This window comes from Saccostrea cucullata, unplaced genomic scaffold (genome assembly GCF_032062105.1).
Source record: "Saccostrea cucullata isolate Sc308-1 unplaced genomic scaffold, CSIRO_AGI_Scuc_v1 ctg142, whole genome shotgun sequence".
Taxonomy (NCBI): domain Eukaryota; kingdom Metazoa; phylum Mollusca; class Bivalvia; order Ostreida; family Ostreidae; genus Saccostrea; species Saccostrea cuccullata.
In genome coordinates this window covers 52,203-76,379 of record NW_026939327.1, presented here as the reverse complement: position 1 = coordinate 76,379, position 24,177 = coordinate 52,203, and the positions used below count along the sequence as shown (strand labels likewise).

General features: G+C 33.4%; 1 protein-coding gene across 3 annotated transcripts; it reads right to left on the bottom strand.

Moving 5' to 3' along the window:
* Positions 1-130: 130 nt before the first annotated feature.
* On the bottom strand, positions 131-23,083 carry LOC134252853 (uncharacterized). Of its 3 annotated transcripts, none has more exons than XM_062735399.1 (5): positions 23,020-23,083; positions 10,988-11,191; positions 8,707-8,814; positions 6,943-7,006; positions 131-439 (listed from the first exon to the last, which is right to left on the bottom strand). In XM_062735399.1, the coding sequence occupies exons 2-5, from the start codon at positions 11,181-11,183 to the stop codon at positions 253-255; spliced, it is 555 nt and encodes a 184-aa protein (XP_062591383.1). In that variant the 5' UTR covers positions 11,184-11,191; positions 23,020-23,083; the 3' UTR covers positions 131-252. The 3 variants fall into 3 exon arrangements, with proteins under 3 accessions (XP_062591383.1, XP_062591384.1, XP_062591382.1); XM_062735400.1 differs by lacking the exon at positions 23,020-23,083 and adding an exon at positions 12,335-12,399; XM_062735398.1 differs by lacking the exon at positions 23,020-23,083 and adding an exon at positions 12,238-12,393.
* Between the last annotated feature and the right edge of the window lie 1,094 nt (positions 23,084-24,177).

Here is a 24,177-nt window from a genome sequence, read left to right as displayed (position 1 = left end):
CAGTAAACCAGGTTATATGTACTCTGAGACGTCTGAAACAAGTTGTTAAAACGAGGGAATTGTCCAATTTAATTTCAAACAATTTGTTTTCCCGAACATTTGCAAAAGTCAAAACTATTACATTTTCGTTATGATAGAGAGCACATCTTATGAATGAATCTCAAAAAAGGACGATGGTTAATTTTTACATTTTTTCATTGTGCAAGCACTTCATATACAATATAATAATTCAACTTTTCATATGTGCATTGGTTAGTATATTTCGAAAACAGATTTACCTAAAATCTTTTTGCGACGCTTTAGTTTAGTTTTTAGTTTTAGTTTTTGCCGACGTCTTCTAAATAGAAAGGCTGCTATCAGAATCCCCACCAGTACCAGGAGAGGTAGGACGACATCGAGGATAACTCCTACGTCAACGGATCCGTCATCTGTAGTAGTCCTAGAGGCATTTGAATACATGTACATGTAAACAGTGATCGTTATAAAGGTCATCTGCAAGGATTTCAATTTTCATGCTATTATAGCTATTTAGGCGTAGGTTAATTGAAAGAAAGAGTTAAAAATCAAATAACTAGATTTCAAAATACATAATTATGCATGTACATTTTATTCTTTTGTAGAGGTTACATGTATCAAGGATGATAAATACCAATTCAAACGTCTACAGTAATATGCTTTTACATTTTATATAGTCTCTCACTTTAATGAAGTGAATAATTTTGAATTTAACAGCTCAATGCCTTACCAACCCAAATAATGTATTGAAAGAATATAAGTTTGGGGATCATAATATAAACATTGAATTCTTTTTATTTTCACGACAAATGTTTTCAAATTAGATAACAGTTTAAAACAGAAATAAGTCATTTAACTCATATGTTTAAGAGATCGGGTGGTCACATGTATTTGATAAGTTATAAGGAGGAGTGACTAGGAAGTTAACAAACTCTTTCCATATTCACAAAACCAAACTTCAGATCAAAATGATCAGAAATTAAAGTCAGTAAGTAGATCAGTTGTGACAAAAAATGGTTGACTCAATCGTTCTCGAGTAACAAATGGCTGTAAGGTTTAACACATATCATGGAAATTTCTGAAGACATAAATCTACTCATTAATTGGATATATTGCTTTTTGAAGGGGGGGATATTTTTTTTAAAATGATGTTTGTCCTGTTGCCCAGTGAAGACAAGCTGAAGAAGAGATTTGTCCTCTTTAAAACAATTTTGTAAATTAATTTGGTATGAGAGAACGCAAACTTACTGTATGAAAGACAGTTGAATATCTTAAAAATTATATTACTCGTGAATTTTTAAAATAAAGTTAACTTTCGACCTGTATTTTAAAAGGGGTGACATCCCTACTTTATTCACATTGAATAAACGATGCTACCAAGAGAGAAGACCCGCTTATGATTGTCAATATACTCATGCTGGAAATGGATATATACTTGTAAGCCCATACTATTTCCGAGACTTGGTAATTTCTCACGGTTATTTGTTATGAAATGAATAATTTGCATTTTAAGTCACAGGACTGCCTAGATCACATGAAAACTGAAATCCTTTATATTTTCTTTTAAGGTGGGTATTTAATTAGATTGAGCATATTCCGGTCACCCTAGTTTAATATCTCTTAATTTAAAAAGGATTCATTTTATTTTTATTAAACAACTTCATAAAATCAAACTGTATTTGTATTTGTATAAAATGAAGCCACTCTAACAAAAATGTACAAAAGTGAACTAAAGTTTCTAAAGTAAACATTAATGAATACTTCGTTACTTCTTTTTACCATGAAACTTGAAGAGGAAATGCTGTGTACATTTGAAGTATACTGTAAACCAACTTTTATTCGCGTGTAAGAAATATCCGCGAGTTCCGCGACCTCCTTCAACTCGCGAATATTATTCGCCGCGAACCATTCATTTTGCTAAGGATTTATACGGGTGAAACAAAATATAGGCGCATTAAGAATACCACATTGTTATACATGATTTTTAGAAATGTTAACTTCTTTACATGTAATTTATCATAATTCATTTAAAGGCATACTTATAAAGGACTTGTGTGCAAAATTTTGTTGATCTAGCTTTAACAGAATTTAAGTAAATGCAATAAATGTACTCCAAAAATGACCTTTTTTAGCGTTATGCGGTTGCGCTTTGAAATTAAACCATTTTTCAATTGAAATTATTGTTATATATCATAAATCTTCATGCCAATGATCATTATCAGACTTTAAATTTATTTTACAAATTATTTTGGTGCTTGAATTTTAAGGATTGAATGACAATTTTTGAAGATATGAAAGAAAATGTAATAGGGGTGCAATGTTATACATTTTTGACATAATTTCACCCCTCTCATATGCCAAATAATATGTCCATATCATTTATTTTCTCAGATTTCTATCTAAAATCACAGTATTAATGCTCTGTTACTTACAGAAAAAATTGGGGTTATTGTAACAATTAAAATGAAATTTCATCATGTTTTAATGTGGAAAATTAAATTTTTACAAAAAACTGTAGTGTCCGTAACCACTCTCAATCTGTGAAATTGGAAAGCTCTATAAATATCTTTACTAATTTCCTAGATAGGCATCTCATATAGATGCTGAGATGTTTCGTAATTTTCCTGATCATCAGCACTGTTTGTCTGTTTTCATTACAAATGTGGTTACGGACACTACAAAACCCTGTAGTGTCCGTAACCTGAATTTGAGGCAGTTTGAAACAGGCGGTGTTAAAACACTATCGCAAATTTGTTCACAAGGGTCAGAAGTTTGTTTAACAAGTTAGTCAATGCACTTTATTTTTCTCCCTCATTTTGATATTGCAACTAATTTGGGAAACCCAGATTGCACCATTTTCATATACAAGATCCTTGGTGTTACATCACCTTGATATTGGCAGATTCTATTGACATTCTAGGATTTAAGTCAAATAGCATGTCATTATTTTTTCATTGTTTAAGTCAACTGGTGTGACATTAAAGAAAATCTATTTGAAATTCCTTTATTTAAGGTATAGTTTTATCCTATTGTAAATAACTTGTAGAGTGTGTAGTGTCCGTAACCAAAAGTTGAAAAATGAAATATCCTTATTTTTTCTCCATAGAATTTACAGATAAATTTTTGAAACAGTGTATTATTGAATTTAGAGATAAAAAGGTGTTTATTAGTTAGAATTCTTTTAGATCACGTGTTTTTTTTCTTTACTGCAAGTACTAAAATAATGACTGGACACCCACAATGACATATAAAAATATTTAGAAATTATTATCACTAGCTACATAACCCATATTTTTTGTGAATATTGCTTCAATTGTTTAGTTGCTTATTAGGTAAAATCTTAAAATGTGTTAAATGCAAGTAAATTTGCATTCAAAATGTTAAACAGTTGGGAAGTAATTTGGTTAAGGACACTACAAACAATTTCAAAAAAAAGAAAACAACTAACATTACACCAATTTCAGATAAAGTATTGTATATTTAACTGTTTGAAAAAAAATAGAATGCTTCACAGAAAAGAAAAAATAATTGAAGAAATATTAGTGAGCTTTATTCTTCAAGGTTTGACTTTTCTACTTGCACATAACACCTGTCAAAAGTTACATGTGTATATTTCTATTCAAAGTATATTGGTTATGGTATGCTTGTAACAGATGAGTTGAGATAAGAAGAATAAAAAAAATCAGGAGAAACTGACACGAGAAATAAAATGCTGAAAAAAGATAGGAAAAGGGCTTAAAAACAAAAACTTTATCCACAAACCTGTGAAAAATTAAAGTATTGTGTAGTGTCCATAACCCTTAAATTTGGTGAATTGACTTCATTGATCATTGTACCTACATTCTAAATAGTTTTCATAAAACTTTAATGAATAATAGAACTTTTCTTTTGCACTTCAGTAATTAATACATGTAGTTATGTGAAAGAAGGAAGTTTCAGGATTTCCTAAAGTGGATTTTTTTTCTATTGGCATTAGTTTCCCAACTGTTTAACATTTTGAATGCAAATTTACTTGCATACTTGCATTTAACACATTTTAAGATTTTACCTAATAAGCAACTAACCAATTTAAGCAATATTCACAAGAAATAGGGGTTATGTAGCTACTGATAATAATTTCTAACTTTTTTATATGTCATCGTGGGTGGATAAACAGTTTATCATGCATCATGATTTTTTTATATAACAAGGTTTATATGCTATTGTTTTTACTTAAAACAATATCTAATTTGTATATACTTTGTATTTAATAATCATTTAAATCTGATTTAAAATAGTTCAGAAGTTTATAAAATGTTTTTTTTTACAATGTACCACAAACCAAACGGCTATCATAAATATTTGGGTTTTGTAATGTCCGTAACTTAATGAAGCTATCAAATTATTTTAGAAAATTTATAAAAATAAAATGTCCCATTTTAATGGAAGTATTTATATTTCACCAAACGCGTAAAAAGTGTTGTTTATAAATAGTATTTTCTTTATCTATATTGGTTTTAAAGAGTTCACATGAAATGAAATACTATCATTTTGAACAAAAATGTACGAAGTAAGAACTGTTTAAATTTTAAAGTACAATGCCACCTTTTTTAGTCAAAATTTTGTCCTTATTTTTTATCTATATATGTTCTTTGTTTGTAAGCATTTGAAAAAAATAGAGCATATAAACAGTTTTATATATTTATTTCAAAGAAAACAACACTTGTAGTGTCCGTAACCTGTGAAAATGAGGTTATTATCAGCTTGTAAAAAACAAAGTTCCAATGTGAATTTCACAAAACCGTCTATGCTTGAGATCCTTTAGATACTGTACTTTTTAGAAAAAATATTTTTGGGTCAAAACGAGAACATTAAATTTTTACCCCCAAGTGCAACCTTACTGTCCCCTATATTGTGATTCACCCGATAGAGAATGTCCCTAATCGCGGAAATTAATCTTAGCGGATAGTCTTCAAACTGAAGAATCGCAAATAAAAAATGACGCGAATAATAGTTGGTTTACAGTACATGTAGTTAAAGGGTTTTTATCATGCATCATGATTTTTTTATATAACAAGGTTTATATGCTATTAAAATCATCCATTTTTTGGTTAGAAAATTAATATTTTGCGTGTTTCAGCGATTCAAAGTTTAAATTTCTCAATATGCATATTTTGATCGCCGATGTTGTGCGCCATTGCTCTGACGTCATAGGTGTCAGTCCTGGTCAAGCGAAGTACTTATCGTGTTTACAAAACGACTCAATGGCTTCATCTTAAAACCCTTCTAGAAATTAAATAAATGATAATTGGTTAATTGATAGATAATTAGATATAATTTGTGGCATTTGTATGAAAAATTAGCACAGGAAAGGTTTTAGGAAGTTTTTTTTACCTGCCAGGGACTTGGTCGGTGCATTGATTTGTCTTCATTCAGAGCATTCGTTTATGTACGATCCCACATTCTGTATTATGTAAAATATCTATTTAATGGAAATAGTATTTTTCAAAAAAATATAATTTATCAATAGACATTTTAAAAGTCCGGCACACACATCATGCTCTGTGTGTTGTGAAGATCGTAATGGCGAACGGCGCCATTGAAGATCGAAGTGGCCTTTCTATCAAATGATGTTCATTGCTGGAACAGATAGAAGAAATACAAGATCAGCTTGTGTATATTTTATTAAAAAAACAAAGAAAAAACGTAGAACGACCATTTTTATAATTATTTAAGAAGTTAAACGTAAATAATTCGATCTATTTAATCGAAGTCAGGAGTTTTCATTAACGGTTTCGTCTTCCATGCCCTATGTATAATCCTTTCACGGTATGTTTTTTTGGTTATTTTTCTGTTGTAGAAATTAATATATATAAAATTGAGCATCCATAGCCAAAAGTTATATTGTCAATATCAGAATTTCTTCCAACCTAGTGGTGTATTCTTTTTATTTCATGCAAACATCTATACGGTAGATGTTTTCTTACGATACGCTTTACGAGGTCCAATTGCCCATTGACACCTATGACGTTTCAGTACCACGTGATCCCTATCTAATTAGTGGAGATTTTCAATCTGAAGACCCTACATTACATACGTATTATGACTCAAATACGACAGTTTAAAACATGATTTTATAATCAAACGATAATTATATGTTTCAAAAATATAAGAATGTTTAATTTTTTAAAACATTTCGATGCATGATAAAAACCCTTTTTAAAAAAGGTTAATACTGTGATTTTGTACAAAATATATACTCAAGGAAATCCTGATTTCAATACCAGAAAACAGAAAGTATAACAAATAAATATATCTAGCTGAAATTCATGGTAAAATGGACTTATATTTACTATTATAGTAAATAACTGATTCACTAGTAGTAAACTTAAGTTAAAGATAAGAAATGACAAGGTACCTAAGTCCTCTTTTGGCCCCTGATGTTGTTTTTTTTTAGAATTTAGAATGATGTAACAGTTTATAAATAATAACCTGTTTTTATCCTCACCTCAAAAATGATTATTTGTTCTAATTTTTGTAATACACAGAAGTTATAAAGATGACATAAAATAGGTCAATTTTTGTATTTACTCTCTTTTATGCATATTTTCATCGACTTTACAGCTCATTTTGCTTTGAAAAATATAGAACACAAGCTTGCCGATCTTCAAGATTTTATACACTAGTAACATATGCAGTTTATGTGTATAAATTGCAGATAGGCAAAATTGTGTTTTCTGTTTTTCAAAGAGAAAAGTATTTCAAATATGACAAAATTCAATTAGAATTCGAGAAAATATCCTACTTATTCTGGTTTCATAACAAGCATCATTTTAAGTAATGAACTTTAAACTATCGAACTTTAACCAGTGTTCTGATTTTTACATCAAATAGGGGCCCTGCATGGCCCTTGCCCTACCTTGTCCTTTTTTGTTAAAAAAAACTTACGAAACACACAAGGAATCAGCAGCAAAACATCGGAACTCCGTGTTAAGACGACTGCAAGCTGGATCTATGCAGAAGAAATTCAATCAAGTTACTATAAAGTGGAACTTCAAGAAATTTGTCTAAGTCGTCCCAAGTTTCTATTTGTCAAATTCAAAATGTCTGTTGAGCAATCTTGTTAAGGTAGAATGCCACATCATTTTTTTTATTTTATGGATCTATGAGTCATCCTTTCTAAACAATGGTTTCAGCATTGAAAGGCCGATATTAGCTCTTAATTATTTTATATGAATTTTTTTATATTTTTTCAAAGAAAATGAAAAAAATTATTTACATCCTAATAAGATGCTTTCTTGTAAAAATTTTGCTGTAAATGAATGCATCACATGAATACCTAATAAAATATGAAAAGAAAGTCTGGTTAGAGTTTTTAATTTTTTTTTTATAATAAATTATTTATGAAAATAAAACACATTATTTGTAAATATTTTTTAAACCTATGGCTAAAAACACCATAAAACTAGTCACAACTAAGGACAACATGTTTGTCAATCATATTTTTAAAAGAAATTGAAACGAAATTGAGAAATTTTAGAGAAATTAATTTTTTTAATATTTGGACCTAACCCGATCAAAATTAAACTGACCCCAATCAAAAATAACACAAAATGAATAAAATGCTAATCTATTGCCTCTTCAGGGATTTACAATGAATAAATCTATTTTATTGTCAGGTTCTATAATGTTTTAACCCTTATAACACCTAATCAGACTAGTGTTCTTAGGAAAGTGTTATTTATTTCCAATAATTGTACAATTATGGTCGGGATCGGTTTAATTTTGATCGAGATTAGCCAAAATTTAAAAAAAATAATTTCTCTAAAATTTGGCTACTTCGTTTCAATTTCTTTTATAAATATGATTAATGAACATGTTCTCCCCAATTATGGCTGGTTTTAAGGAGATTTTAACCACAAGTTTAAAATATATTCACAAATTATATGTTTCATTTTCATAAATATTTTTTTATAAAAAAAATTAAAAGTCTAATCAGACTTTCTTTACATATTTTATTAGGTATTCATGTGCTTCATTCATTTACAGCAAAAATTTTACAGGGAATCACCTAATTTGGATGTAATTATTTTTTTTTCGTTTTCTTAGAAAAAATACAAAAAAAATCATATAAAATAATTAAGACCTAATGTCGGCTTTTCAATGCTGAAACCATTGTTTAAAAAGGTTGACTCAGAGACCTATAAAATAAAAAGTTGGTGTGGCATTCCTCCTTAAATACAAGTACACTGTTGTCAAAATGAAAAAAAAATAATTGGCTTCATAAAACATTTTTACTGGTTTACATCGATAAGGCTGTTTATTTAACTTTAAGTTCGGTAATTAAAGACCATTTGATTAAGATGCACTTATTAATGTTTAGAATTGGATACAAAAGTAATCCAATCCCCGATTTTTTAAAATAAATTTGCTTCCTGGAAAGTGATTGCCATTAATTGTTATATTGAAAATATAGGTTCATGTATTTTACTCTCCATTGTCTAGGTGCCAATGCAATAGTTAAGAGTGCCCGAAACCAAAACTTTCTCGATTAACACTTCACAAACAGTGGCAGTAGATTGCCAAAGTTTCTTATCTTCCAAATTTCAAATTTTCCACTTTTCAATAAAAAATAGTTTTACAGTATAGTAAAAAAAACAAATGAAATTGATTTTTTTTTAATTTATGTTAAGTGATTGGGCAATTTCTTACATTTATAAAGCTCTGTACTTCTGTAAGGCGCGGTTGGGCAACCTTCCGTGAAGTTTTTACAGCTGATCTGGTCCAGATATCCATCTTTTATTGTCTTCAGACAATACCCTGAGTTTGCAAAAGAACGAGTTTAGATAAAGATTTTATTCCAATGACTAAATATACTCAACGCCAATGGAAACGCAACACCCTAATTTTAGGATTAAAATTAATACAGGTTATAACTATGTACCAAAAAAGTTAGGACATCTTTTACTTCGCCAAATCAGTTATTTAACGGTTGAATGAATTTCTTTCCATTACCGGAAGTTGTTATTTAGCCCTCTTAACAGATTTTATTTTTTTCCATTTTTGATAAAATTTTAACAATATTTTGGTTTTCCAAGGTTTTGAAACTGTTAATCATAAGTATTGTACTAAAGGCCGGGAAAAAAATCCTTCTTTCTTTACCGGGTGTTCTGCCTATATTTCCTCAAAATGACTGATAGCAAGAAGGGGGGATGATTTATGAGTTATATGTTACCTTCAAAAGTTTAATGATAACATCAAAAATGAATATATTTAGGTAAAAAGTAAATTTACAAAAAAATAATGCTCCATTTAAACATTAAATGTTATTTTCAGATCTTAGAAAGAAAAAAATACCCGTTAAATCTTAAAACATCCCCCCTTCTGACATTTTAATGAAAACGTACCAGTCCGCCATATACAACAAATGCAGCCCGATTTCAACCATGCATTAGGTTTATAATTGTCTTAATCTGAGCGAAATTAATATTCTTGGGCATTTTTAACTACATATTTCTCATATTTGCGGCCGAATTTTCTCTAATCTGGCGTAGTGTAGCAACATTTTGACTTTCGGTCAAGAAACTGCCATTTATGCTATTGAAACACATGAACCTGATGGACTGTTATATAGTGTATATTTGCATATGCAGCTTTTTTTTTTATTTATTTTGAGAATTTCTAGTATTTGCAATGAAAATCAGTCATTTTGAGGAAATATAGGCATCTCATCTGGTAGAGAAAGAAGGATTTTTCCCGGCCTTTTAGTACAATACTTAAGATTAACAGTTTCAAAACCTTGGAAACCCAAAATATTGTTAGAATTTTATTAAAAATGGAAAATTTTGAATTCTGTTAAGAGGGCTAAGAAAACGACTTCCGGTAATGGAAAGAAATTCATTCAACCGTTAAATAACTGATTTGGCAAAGTAAAAGATGTCCTTACTTTTTTGGTACATAGTTATAACCTGTATATAATTTTAATCCTAAAATAAGGGTGTTGCGTTTCCATTGGCGGTGAGTATATATCTCTGATTAGAACGGTAAACAACCTATTCCACATTGTACACATATGAATTTTGATGAGACCGTATAAACCGAGGCCCCTTGTCGCAGTAGGTGCTGGCACGAAAAAGATCCCCCACTGCTCAAAGGCCCTGAGTGCCGAGTAAAGGACAAAATTTGTAGCCCTCCACCGGCAAGTGGTGGCGTCTCCATATGAGTGAAAAATTCTCGAGAGGGACGTTAAACAACATACAATCAATCAATCATATCATGAATTTTTTGTTAAATTTCAATCTCAAATTACTATGCTCAATGACCTACTTTTCATGCTAGTGGCCCCTTAGTACATGTACATGTATTTCGCGGAAAATACCTCAATTTTAACACGAAAACCATTTTTTATTTACTCACGAAATATAAAAAGCAACACAATTGTTTAAATAATTGAATATTATAGCAATAGAAAAACGTTGCTTCATATAAAGAAGCGATTAGAGGTTGAGCCTTAGATGTAAACATTATTATAGTTAGAATTTCGTGTAATATTTGCAAAATGATGTTTAAAAATGCATATAACCTTTACATTGTAATTAATATTACAGCTTTTGTAAAGGAAAAGCATAAAATATAGTCCAAATTTCCTTTTCATTACCATACATTAACCTTTTGTCTTGTTTATTTTTGTTCAAATAATAAAATATTTAATTTTGAAATTGATATTGAGTTTAAACTAATTTATTTTATCCATTTAGAACTTATTTTGGTTTCACATATTATCTTTTATAAAAATTTCCTTTACTGTTTTCAGAAACCAGAGTAAACGTCATCCTTAATTGAGTTTAATTAATACAAAAGTTATCACTCTAAAAATACCTCATCATACATGATTAATTTATATCAGACTTTGAATTTTCTGTTTATATTTAGTGGTAAAGGAGAGAGAGAGAGAGAGGAAAGTTCCACAAAATTATTAAATTAATGTTTTTACCAGCCTGATAGAGTCCAACAATAGACTTTGTATAACAGAATTCTACAACAGCTGTCAGGTTTTCATTGGGAACACAGACATACTGACTACGTCCAAACACGTCATTAATACAGTTCAGTTTGGAAGCTGCCTCTGTTGTATTTGCTTTACTAAGGGGACAGGAATCCACAATATATCCAAATCCTTTGTAGGACATAATGACTTCTGCAATTAAAAATATTACATGAAATTAGCATTGGGTCATTTTGCAATATGTTAGGCCACAAGCTGTTTGTGTTTCACACAAAAATAGTGAGGCCCCCGATTGTACAGAATCCCTTGTTATTTATTGAATTTAAAATACTTGCTCACCCTAAAAATATTAATTCATTTGTAGATAGAAAAATGACAGAAAAACATGTATTATTTCACCTAAATAAGCAGAGCGCAGACCCGAATAAGTGACAATGTATATGTTTTTGCATCCACTAAGAATACAAATTAACAGAATATATTTCGTGCAGTGAAATTAAAGACGTTTTAACATTAACAAAAAAGTATATTTTAAAGTGGAGTACATTTATCAATAAAATGAAATGAACTTTTGGTAAGTTTGAAATGCATTTCAAATCAGGGTTTCAATCCAAATCTTTCTCGGTCGTCCGCTTCGAATAGACCAATCCACACTTTTCATAAGTTATGTCCCTTGGCCGCCATCTTAGGGGATAAGCCCTTTGTAGTTTTCAGTTTTGTAACTTCGTCATTTGACTTTAAAAAGCTCTACCTTTTGTGTGTACTGATTGCCCCAAGATGGGGCTACCCACACATTGAAAGGAAAAAATAATTACAGCACGCCCATATATTTGGTAGCATAAAGAGGACGTTTCTTTCCCTTTTGACCTTTTGGTTGACCCAGCAAAGGGCCACAAACAACTTTTGCAAAGTCTGGATTGGACTATAGGACCCGCCCATTTCATCGTTTATCATTTATTGTTTTGTCTGTAAAAGACGGAAATGACGCATGCTGCACATCACCTAATTTGCCAGTTAATGTTCTGCGGCCTTATTGAATTAATTAAAATGCATTACTTTCTAAGTGATGAAGCAATTATAAAAATTAAGACTGATATGATATTAAACACTCGTTAACACCAAATTATGAAAATACATTATACTTGCTTGAGCAAATAATTATAATATCCGTATTAAAAGAAAAATATGAAAACGAAAGTTGATTTTTTTATAAGATTAAATAAAAGATGTGTACTTACGTTATTGCTCCAGCATTCTAAAATGATTTCATTTTAGGTCACATAACTTGTCATGTACATTTATTGTAGTAATATATTATATTACTGTCCCTAGTACCTTTCAAAGTAAGCTCTGAAATACACAGCCATGACTGCCAGCGTCGGTACGCTGCCTATGTGCCCTGTATACATTTATAAATAGATTGCATTTAAATACTCGGTCTTGCTCTAATGATAAGGTGCAAGTAAAAGTGGCGGATTTAAATGTTTTTGAAAACAAAAAATATTAAAAGAAGAAAATAATCTTGACGCAAGCGTCGAAGATATAAGGCCACAAAACCTTTTAAGGACCTTTTAAACACTGGATAGAATGTTCTATCGTTAAATTGATAAACTTTCTATCGACCCGGTGGTGAGGGCATACCCCGAGACACAGTAATATTTTTCTAGCTACATGTATTTAATTAAACACAGATGGGGATGAAGACTACAGAGAGCTGAAAAATTGCTTAATTTTTTTAAAATGTTCAAGGAACTCTTAGAGTATTTTACTATTCTAAATTTTTGGGGGGTTTGTTTTGTAATTCGGTTATTTGCAACGGCGTATTCATTTCATAGTGACAATGTAGAAAAAATTTGAAAAAAAATGAAAATCGTTTGAGCGATTCAAAAAATCGTTTATACGATTTATTTTTTTTTCTGATTCGGAAGAGAAACGTACTGGATAAGAAATATACAGAGAGGTCCCTTCGTTTCTTACTATAACAGGTACAGAAACACATAATGATAAACTGTATCTTGATAATTAAACTGTGTGAATATATGTTGTAATGTAATCTTTGCTTTAATCTGTTTTTCCCTTTAAAATACTTCCTATGGATATCTTCCTGAGAAAACGGTAAATTCTACCATAATGGCTTTCCAGCACAGCCACCTGTAACAATGCAATTGACCACACGAATCAAGTCTTTTGTCATGTGAGTTTTGTATTTACTTCCACCTTGGGCCCACTCGATTGGGAACTTCCTTATTCCAGAATAACCATTCTGTCAAATTTTTAAGAATTATTGATTATGACAAGAAAAAAGCGAAACAAATAGTTGTAGCCATATTATCAATGAATCAAACTAACACCATTTTCAATGCATTTATCATCTCGTGAATGCTGTAGCTGTGCAGTTCTACCATATTTAATTTCCTCCTAATTAAAACAAAATAAACTTAATTATTTACTAATTTTGGTCTCTTACAGTAGGTAACTAGTGCATTAGCACCTTGAGTAGCTTTGGACTAGTTTAGACGAGTATTAAGTGCATTCTTGGTATTTCTTATTTCACACCAGACTACATCCAATATGGCTTGTACATCCCCCTTAATTAAACTATTTGAATATGTTGTAATGTAATCTTTGTTTTAATCTGCTTTTCCCTTAAAAAATACTTCCTATGGATATCTTCCTGAGAAAACGGTAAATTCTACCATAATGGCTTTCCAGCACAGCCACCTGTAAACATGCAATTGACCACACGAATCAATTTTTTTCATGTGAGTTTTGTATTTACTTCCAACTGGTAACTTCGATATTTACAACATGACAATTTCCTCCATGAAAAGAGCTATACATCACATATTTTGGATTTGTTCTTACGTCTGAACAGTCCCAACGTAGCTGTTGTCCTTTTTAATGCTTTTCTAACAAAGACTCGGTGAGTTTGCGAAAGGATCTGTGCAATTTAAAAAAACCCATCTTCAATTATTCCTTGATGAATTTCCTCGGCATGTCATTCATTACTTCATTTATTAAAACTATGCGTGGATACATTGTCCTACTTCTGCAAGGTTTTATACTACGCTTCTTCTATATGTACTAACAAGAAATAAAAATTGTACAAACATTTTTTTTTTTAAAATGGTACGAACGTAAAGTACAAGTGACTTTTCAGTTTCTAAACGTTCCATTACTGTAAACATATCTTGAGATTTATTTCCTTTATTTTTCACATCTTAAATTTCAGATTTTAAAAGAAAAGTACGACATTTCAGTTATCTGATTGGGAGGTAAGATTCTTTTAGATAGTTTATAACATCATTTCATTATTAAATTTGAAAAGTAGAGTTTTTTTTTTACATTTAACAAAATCTGAATACATGTATAATATTTTAAATCAGGAATAAACTATTTTAAAAAATCACGTATTGCACGAGGGAACTGCAAAAAAACAACGGTCTTCTGTATTTAGATTGCTGCAAGCTGGCACTCTGCAGAAAAGTCCGAGATATTTTACATTAATATTGCCAAATTATCTTCCAACACTGCAACTGTGCTATTCACTGCTTGAAGGCAAACTACAGCCTCTGGGAAATTAGTCCATGAGCCAGGCCATGAATTTTTCGGTATCAGTACAATCTCGGGTGAATAATTTTCATATTTAATTTTTGAATGACATATATCTCTACCTGCAGAAAATGTGTGATAGCATTCAATTGATTGTGGCTTTGATGGTGTATCAACTGTTTATATAGACCAACCCAACTTGATTGTTCTCTCTGCCGTGTCTTTTAAAGAAAAAGTTTGGTTTTTCCAATATGCAATTTTTATCTTATTTCGGATGATATTTTCTTGAAAATTCGTTTGAATGCAGACCATGTTATTACCCTGTTCAGTTATTATAAGCTCACTTGAGCCGAAGGCTCAAGTGAGCTTTTCTGATCAAAATTTGTCCGTTGTCTGTCGTCGTTGTTGTTGTCGTTGTCGTTGTCGTCGTAGACTTTTCACATATTCATCTTCTTCTCAAGAACCACTGGGCAAATTTCCACTAAACTTGGCACAAAGTATCCTTGGGTGAAGGGGATTCGAGTTTGTTCAAATGAAGGGCCACGCCCTTTTCCTAGGGGAGATAATCATGAATTTGTTAAAAATTAATGGCATTTTAAAAAAAATCTTCTTCTCCAGAACCGCTGGGCCAGGAAAGATGAAACTCATGTGAAATCATCCTCAGGTAGTGTAGATTCAAGTTTGTTCAAATCATGACCCCCGGGGCAAGGGTGGGGCCAAAATGGCAGACCAAACTTTTACATAGGAATATATGGGAAAAATCTTTAAAAATCTCCAGAACCACTAGGCTAGGAAAGATGAAACTCATGTGGAAGCATCCTCAGTAAGTGTAGATTCAAGTTTGTACAAATCATGACTCCCGGGGCAAGGGTGGGGCCAAAATGGCCGACCAAAGATTTACATTGGAATATATAGGGAAAATATTTAAAAATCTTCTTTTCCAGAACTACTGGGTAAAGAAAGATGAAACTCATGTGGAAGCATCCTCAGGTAGTGTAAATTCAAGTTTGTACAAATCATAACCCCCGTGGCAAGGATAGGGCCAAAATGGTCGACCCTAGTTTTACATAGGAATTAATATATAGTAAAAATCTTTCAAAATCTTCTCAGGAACCACTAGGACAGGAAAGATGAAACTCATGTGGAATCATCTTCAGGTAGTGTAGATTGAAGTTTGTACAAATCATGACCCCTGGGGCAAGGGTGGGGCCAAAATGGCTGACCCAAGTTTTTCATAGGAATATATTAGAAAAATCTTTAAAAATTTTCTCCTCCAGAACCACTGGGCCAGGAAAGATGAAACTCATGTGGAAGCATCCTCAGGTAGTGTAGATTCAAATTTGTTCAAATCATGACCCCGGGGCAAAGATGGGGCCAAAATGGCCGACCCCAGTTTTACATTGGAATATATAAGAAAAATCTTTATTTTTTTCTCCAGAACCAATGGGCTAGGAAAGATGAAACTCATGTGGAAGCATCCTCGGGTAGTGTATATTCAAGTTAGTTCAAATCATGACCCCCAGGGCAAGGATGGGGCCAAAATGGCCGACCCAAGTTTAACATAGGAATATATAGGGGAAATCTTTAAAAATCTTCTTCTCCAGAACCATTGGGCTAGGAAAGATGAAACTCATATGGAAGCATCCTCAGGTAGTATAGATTTAAGTTTATACAAATCATGACCCCCGTGGCAACGGTAGAGCCAAAATGACCGACCTAAGTTTTACACAGGAATATATTGGAAAAATCTTTCAAAATCTTCTTCCCAGGAACCACTAGGACAGGAAAGATGAAATTCATGTGGAAGCATCCTCAGGTAGTGTAGATTCAAGTTTGTTCAAATCATGACCCCTTGGGGAAGGGTTGGGCCAAAATGGCTGACCCAAGTTTTTAATAGGAATATATAAGAAAAATCATTAAAAATCGTTTCCTCCAGACCCATTGTGTAAGGAAAGATGAAACTCATGTGGAATCATCCCCAGGTAGTGTAGATTCAAATTTGTTCAAATTATGACCCCCGGGGCAAGGATGGGGCCAAAATGGCCGACCCAAGTTTTACATAGGAATATATACAGTACCGACCAGACCCAACCTGACACAAAGCAGTCCCAGAGCAGTCCCGGGGACTGCTTTCTGGGACTGCTAAAGCAGTCCCACAGCGGTCCCAGAGCAGTCCCACAGCGGTCCCAGAGCAGTCCCACAGCAGTCCCAGAGCGGTCCCAGCAGTCCCAGAGGTCCCAGAGAGCAGTCCGAGCAGTCCCAGAAAGCAGTCCCAGCAGTCCCAGTGGGCGGGGTTTATTAATTTAATGGGCGGAGCTAACTCAGAAATGAGATTTCTAATAAACAATGGAACTATAAAAGGCAGTAGAAATTGATTCTGGGTAGTATGCCAGGAATCCTTACATGTACGCGAAGGTCATTTATGAACAGAACATGTACGCGCATGAAAAATGAAATAATTATTAATCATATTTATTGGAGGAAGAAGGCTTTCACACTTACATGTACATATATGAATTACACTGATCATGAATATTTAATCACAATTCTTGGGTATATTAATAATTCTTTTGTGATTGATACTGGTTCCCATATTTATTTTTTATACAGAATATTAAACATGAATTAAATATTTTCCACCAGAAGAAGCTTTAGATCTAAATAGATCTTATCATTATATGGCCAATTTAGACTATCGGGATACTATAAAGTTAGAGTTTTCTTAAGCATTGGGGCTTGTAAACATATTCTTTGTTAATTTTGCCAAGTATTATCTTTCAGTCATTATTTTTACTGACATGATAATTTAATTATCGTTAATGCCTAGTTCTATAAAACTCAGTTTTAAGTGTTTCATTTGTAAATGTTAGAGTGTACATCTGTAAATCACCAGAATGGAAGCTTCAGATTATGTTCAAAATTAATTAATCCCGAAAGAAATTTAAACACATTTTATTTATCACTTTTTTCGCATTTAAGAAATTGAAATTAGGGTCATTGTTTACCAGCATGTTCAATGATGTGTAACACTGATACAAATACTCAAATAACATGTATCGATTTTTCTGCCCAAAGGCGATTGAAACAGTGGGTGTTGATACCATCTTATAAACATTAATCGGCCAGGTAAACACTAGCAAAACAAAAAAGAAATAATTAAATCAGTTCCCGGTATTTTCATTTTTTTAAAAAAATAAATATACATGTACTCTTTTAAAAAACTTGTTTTTAATTAAAAGCTACCAGTAATTCATTAATTCCCCCAATGATCATTCACATAGTTTATGTTATGGGAGAATAGTAGCATAATTTTATTTCATGGTCATTTAATAAATTGTCGGGTTTTATTTGAGGGTTACACAGAATACTCTTTTTTAGCGTGGTCCTTATAAAATGTGTAGCATTTTTAATAAAAGACATCTTATATCTAATTGTAATGATTATTTTTAATTAGTACCAATGCAAATTTTGAGTATATATTAAAATTTAACATTAAATAATTAAAAAAGGCTCACATGTAGCTATTTTTTTCTCATAAACTTGTAGTTTATTTTTAGGGATAAAACTTTCTCATGAATTCCTTATTTATCAACTTTATTTTTTTTTTTTATTTATTCTTTTATTTATTAATTTATGTAAATATACAGTCCTTGAAAATATCAATTAACTATAATAATCTCTACTTATTAAAAGAATGTAAGAAATCCTTGCTTATTAAACAGTTTAAACTCCTCTCTACTGCAAGTAAACAAAACAACAAGGAGCCTGCAAATTCAGAATACACAAGGGGGCGGAGCTATCATGTCACTCAGAACCTTTTTCACACATGAGTGAACAAAGCAGTCCCAGAAAGCAGTCCCAGGGACAGCTGGCACTGCTTTTCATAGCAGTCTCAGAGCAGTCCCATAGCGGTCCCAGAGCAGTCCCACAGCGGTCCCAGAGCAGTCCCACAGCAGTCCCAGAGCGGTCCCAAAGCAGTCCCGGGGACTGCTTTCTGGGACTGCTTTGGTGTCAGGTTGGGTGTGGTCGGTACTGTAAGAAATATCTTTAAAAATTCTACTCCAGAATTACTGGTCCAGGAAAAATGAAACTCATGTGGAAGCATCCTCAGGTAGTGTAGATTCAACTTTGTGCAAATCATGACCCCCGGGGCAAGGATGGGGCCAAAATGGCCGACCCAAGTTTTACATAGGAATATATAAGAAATATCTTTAAAAATTCTACTCCAGAACCACTGGGCTAGGAAAGATGAAACTCATGTGGAAGCATTCTTAGGTAGTGTAGAATCAAGTTTAAAAAAATCATGATGCCCCGGCCCTGGGAATAGGGTGGGTCCAAAATGGCCGACCCAAGTTTTACATAGGGATATATCGGGAAACCTTTTAAATTCTTCTTTTCAAGTTCTTCAATGCAATGATTAGTGATACCCGGTGTATTTATATGGAATCATCCTCAGGTAGTGTAGATTCAAGTTTGTTCAAATGACGATCGCCTGGAAGGGGGGGGGGCAGTAAATTCAAGCCTGATGTGCTCAGGTTGGCGCTGTGGCCCCTGGGCCTCGTGTTCAATATTGGCTCTGTTATGAGCCGTCTAAATTATAAAGGAATATAAAACTACCCTTGATCAAAAAATTGGAATACGCAATTTTGAAATTTTGATCAAAGGAAAGAAATTACTAGAAATTACTACTGTGACAATTTTCACACCAAAATCATATTGCATTTTTATCATCTATTATCATTTCAAAACATTATTTAAGTAACAAATATATATAACCTGATTTAATGGTAAATTTTTATCCCTATCCTAAAAATGCAAATTGAAAGAAAATTCCCTTTATGTGCCCTGTGCGTATATTCATTATTTACTTAGCAAAGATATTGTGAATACGTCAGATCTCAAGTAGTGTCTTTACCTAAAATGTTTTATATATTTAATCTCAAGCTAAACCATTGTGATAGTACACTTGTATGTTCATCTAAGTTAAACGTGTAATATATTATATATTTTTGACATCAAAATTAAGCAACATATGTGCACAATCATATATGTGCTTTGTGGGCAGTGGGCTGTGTCTCACGACCTGCAATGGCCTGACGCCCCTTCCTTCCACTATTCCGGGTAGAGGGAACCCGTACACTCTTAAGGGAGATCCCTCTAGGAGAGCACTCTCTACACAAAGTGCTGACGTGTCTCAAAACCTGTTGATTGAGGGCTTGCTCATCCGCTGTATCTGTCTTCATCTCCATACGTCCTGACATCTGTCTTGCCACTGGATCTAGATGGTTGCGGGCGAGAGACTGAGGTCAGTGACGCGCAACCCTTCTTCATTTTAATCAAACTCATCGGGGTCATTGATCATCTTCCATCTCTTCTGTCGTCCACCCGAAAGCCCTTTGGCGACAGGCAAGCAACGAAGATGACAGGTGCGGGCTCACTCAAAGTCGGTACTTGCGGACCTGCACACAGGCGGCACCTGTCCTCTTCACCGACTAGAGCATCGTTGGAGTTCGACAGCCACCTGTGCAACTGAGCAACCTTCTTTAAGAAAGCACTGCTCACCTCCATGGGAAGAGGAGCAGATTAGAAAAGTTATCTAAAACGTTGCCTGCTCCACCATTCCCTAACCAGTTTACCGCGGCTGATAGGGACCCTGCACATGCGGTCGAAATAACAAAGAGAAGAAGAAGAAAACAAGGATCTGGACTACGTCATTAGAGAGATTGAGATTTTTTTAACTTGTACGCCTACGTGTACTTGTATATATTTTGACGTACACGTACACGGTTTTTTTTAATTTGTCTGTTGAGATCTTTATGACGTGTAACATGTACGTGTACACCGCGATCGGTGTCTCTGTTTCCGTTATTTAGACGGTTTCTTGTCGTCAGCTAATAAACAAAACTACATGAAAATAAGTGCATATTCACACTAAAATTGGCTAATTTTTATTATTAAAGCTACACGTTTTCACTTACGTGTAGATTCCAATGCACAAGTTTTACGAACGTGTAATGTAACAATCTTGACGTCACTAAAATTGATGACGTAATACACACATAATTTAGGTTATTCCCCTACTGGACGTACCCGTACACGTACACGTTTCAAATCTCAACCTCTCTCTTGTCATAAGAGAGACAGACATACTGTTCGTTTGTTCACCAAGGCTATGTACGGCACGGAGCGCTGGACAGATCAAGGTCTCACAGTCTCAAACCTTTACCTCTCAACTTCCGGATCAAATTCAGGAAACATCCTCAGGAGACTTAGGCTTCAAAATGTCTCAATTGTGATAAGCTCAAGTTGCCTTCCACCTCTCAGTACTTTGCTGACACCCTGAAAGAACACCTGAACTCCACTGTGATGGATGACTACGACGTAGAAGCAGCATGGAACACACTTCGTACATGTATAACAGTGCACAATACAGCCTTCGAGTGTCTTGGGCCCTCCACCAAAAAAAAAAACACACAAAGACGGGTTTGATGAGAGCCGTGCCGAGATCACGCAGCTTCTAGAGGACAAACTTAGCGCTTACAAGGCTCATATAGATGATCCCACCTCCACAGCCAAGAAGACGCTCTCTGAGGAACGCTCACAGCGTAGTACAGCACAGCAAAAGCTTCGGGATATGCAGGTCTCCTGGCTGAATACCAAAGCCGACGAGATCCACAGCTACGCCGAATCTCATGACAGACCTAGGAAGAAATTCTACTGTGGACTTGGGAAAGTCTACGGGCCAACTCCATAAGGCTCATCCTTTCTTCTCAGTGATGACCGGTTCACACTCACCACAGAGAAGGAAAAGATACTCGACAGGTGGGTGGAACATTTCAATGGCGTTCTGATCCGCCCTCTACCATCAACGACAAAGCCATCAACCGACTGACCAGGTTCCCATCAACCAGTCACTGGACGCCGTTCCCACGTTGGATGAGATCCAGAAAGCAATTAGTCTGCTGTCTACTGGCAAAGTACCATCCCAGCTGAGATTTGCAAAGAAGGGGGCGTGGTTCTAGTCGAAAAACTCAGGATAGGCCTGACAAGTCAACTCTGCACCCACCGTTCAGGTCATCCCCCTCCCCCACGAAGATGAGACAGTGGCCAATGTCGTCACTGACAGACAAATAACTTAACTAGTATATTTGCGTTGGAACTTATCTTTTTCTTTATACAAATTTTTTAGGTACATGTAATTATTTAATAAAAGTGGTAAAAATATGCATTTATTTTTAGAATCACGGCTAGTAACTTAGTTAATGTTCTTTTAATATGTTCATCATATCTAAGAGTAACTCTGGTAGAACTTTTTATCACGGTTGGCAACTGTGTGACAGATATTTTGCAGGTTTCAAATATATTTTGCTCAAAATACCTAATTTGAGCAAATAAAAGGCAATAACTCTGCCTCCAGCATGGAAGCCACAACGAATAACGAATAGTTAGGGGTATACCTTACCAAATATCACTATGACGTTTATTCACCAAGAAAGGTACCGACCACCCCAAGTGGCTCATGGACTTAATGGGTAGACAGAACTATTTTTGCTTTTGTTTTTCTCTTAAAGGAATAAACATACACTAATAAAAATTCAAACTAGAGTTACATTATAATGATCAATGAGCTCACTAAACGATACCCCGCCTACAATATAAATATTATATTAGCAGTTTTCATGTTTTCTGTAGGAAAAAAAAGTAAAACAAAAGGTGCACAATGACAGTATATAATAAAGATTTTTAAAAAGTTTCATAAAATTTCATTAAGTGGTATAAGAGGAGTTGCAGATTAGATGTGGGTACCTCAAAATGTGACAGACGCATACCCTCCCGCTTTTCAAGTAGGGATATAACAATTGGTTCAAGCGTATTTTAAGTGGGAAAAGTAAACTAAAAGGCGGATTTCACATAACAATGTCAATGAAACAGACGTAAAATTAACAACTCTTAATTTCAACAAGTTAACATTTTTGGACTTTATGGCTAGTAATGGTAATTGATGTTTGTTTTAAAATCACAACTACATTTTGACTCAAAGCTTACTTGAAACCACAGGAGGGTGCTAAAGTAGGATATTCCCATCAATGTCTACAATTCTGGTGGATTTTTTTTAATTGAGGTGCATTTCACGTTACACATCAGGAATATAGAGCACAGGCTTGGCTATTTGAGATTCGAGCAACTTTTGCTTCAAAATTAGAAAATTCAGAAATTGACTTACGTGCATGCCTTTATTTAACATCAGTGTACCCTTTAACCTTAAACCAATATTTATTTTTTGCAGCGGTGACGATTTTTTTTTCGTTAGCCGTTGTATCATTTCGAAAGACGTACGTTCTCTTTTAAAGGAATTCACAATTGAGTCATGGACTTTTGAATCGGAAATTTGTATTTGATTATTTAGTTACAAGAATAGAGAGTAGTAAAAAGGTAAATGTATAAAACTGTGTTAAGTTGATACTTACCACTTTAATTATTTGATTATCACATTAGTTTGTGGATGAGATAATTAACTATCACCGATGCTTGATCACATGTTTTAAAATTCCCCATGTAGAGAAAGAGCATTACCTGTTGGGTTTTTCCGTATATGGAATACCTATGAGGCACTGAAGCGTTAGTTTCACATTGAAGGTACAGGTAAATACAATCCATGTGTGCACTTCTACGCCATCTTGAAAGGAGATACTTACAAACTTTACAAAAAAGTAGACGTTCGCATTTTTTTCCAATTCATTTTATTCATATAAAAAGACATAAAAAAGAAGTGAAACAAACAAAAATGTAACAGACTGAACACACGGAAATTACTTCTGAATTCACACCTCAGACCTAAATTATTATTTATTTGATATATTGATGTATGAATTTCAAAGTGAAATTTCGGTCATGATCAACAATCATTACTCATTGTGATAAATGGAGAACGAATGAGCTGAACTGATTTATAATCCAAAATGAGTGGTGGCATTTTAGTGTGCATTTAATAAAACTGATCAGGAAAAAAATCTGACATACAGTGCAGGGAACTAATTTTGTTACATAAACCAGCATCAGGATCAGCATAAGTAGGATCAGGATAGAACTAGCATCAGCATCAGCATTTAAAAAAACAGCATTACTTGGATCAGCATCAGCAAGCAAAGGATAGAACTAGCATTGACCAAAGTGAAAACAGATAAAGGAAAGTCATTTAATACAAATTACAAATAAAAATTACCCCAAAAATTATTTTTAATAGCTTAAAATAGCGATGCTGTTTTTGAATTATCCACTTCCGGCAGGATAATCCTACGTCCGGTAGCATTACTAGCATTGACCTAGTTTCAAACCAGCATCAGGATAAGGATCAAACCAGGATCAGGATAAGGATAACTAGCATCAAAATCAGCAAGCAAAGGAAGCATCAAAATCAGCAAGCATAGGAAGCACCAAAATCAGCATTGATGCTGTAACAAAATTATTTCCCTGCACTGTTACGTCAACATTTAACTGTAAGCAACGTTGCCATGATAGACAAATGTCCTTTCTCAAGCTTTTTTTTTTACATATACCAATATTGTGGAGTAGGCTTTCACTTCAGAAATCTTACGAAAAATTAGTTATACCCATGCTTGAAAAGC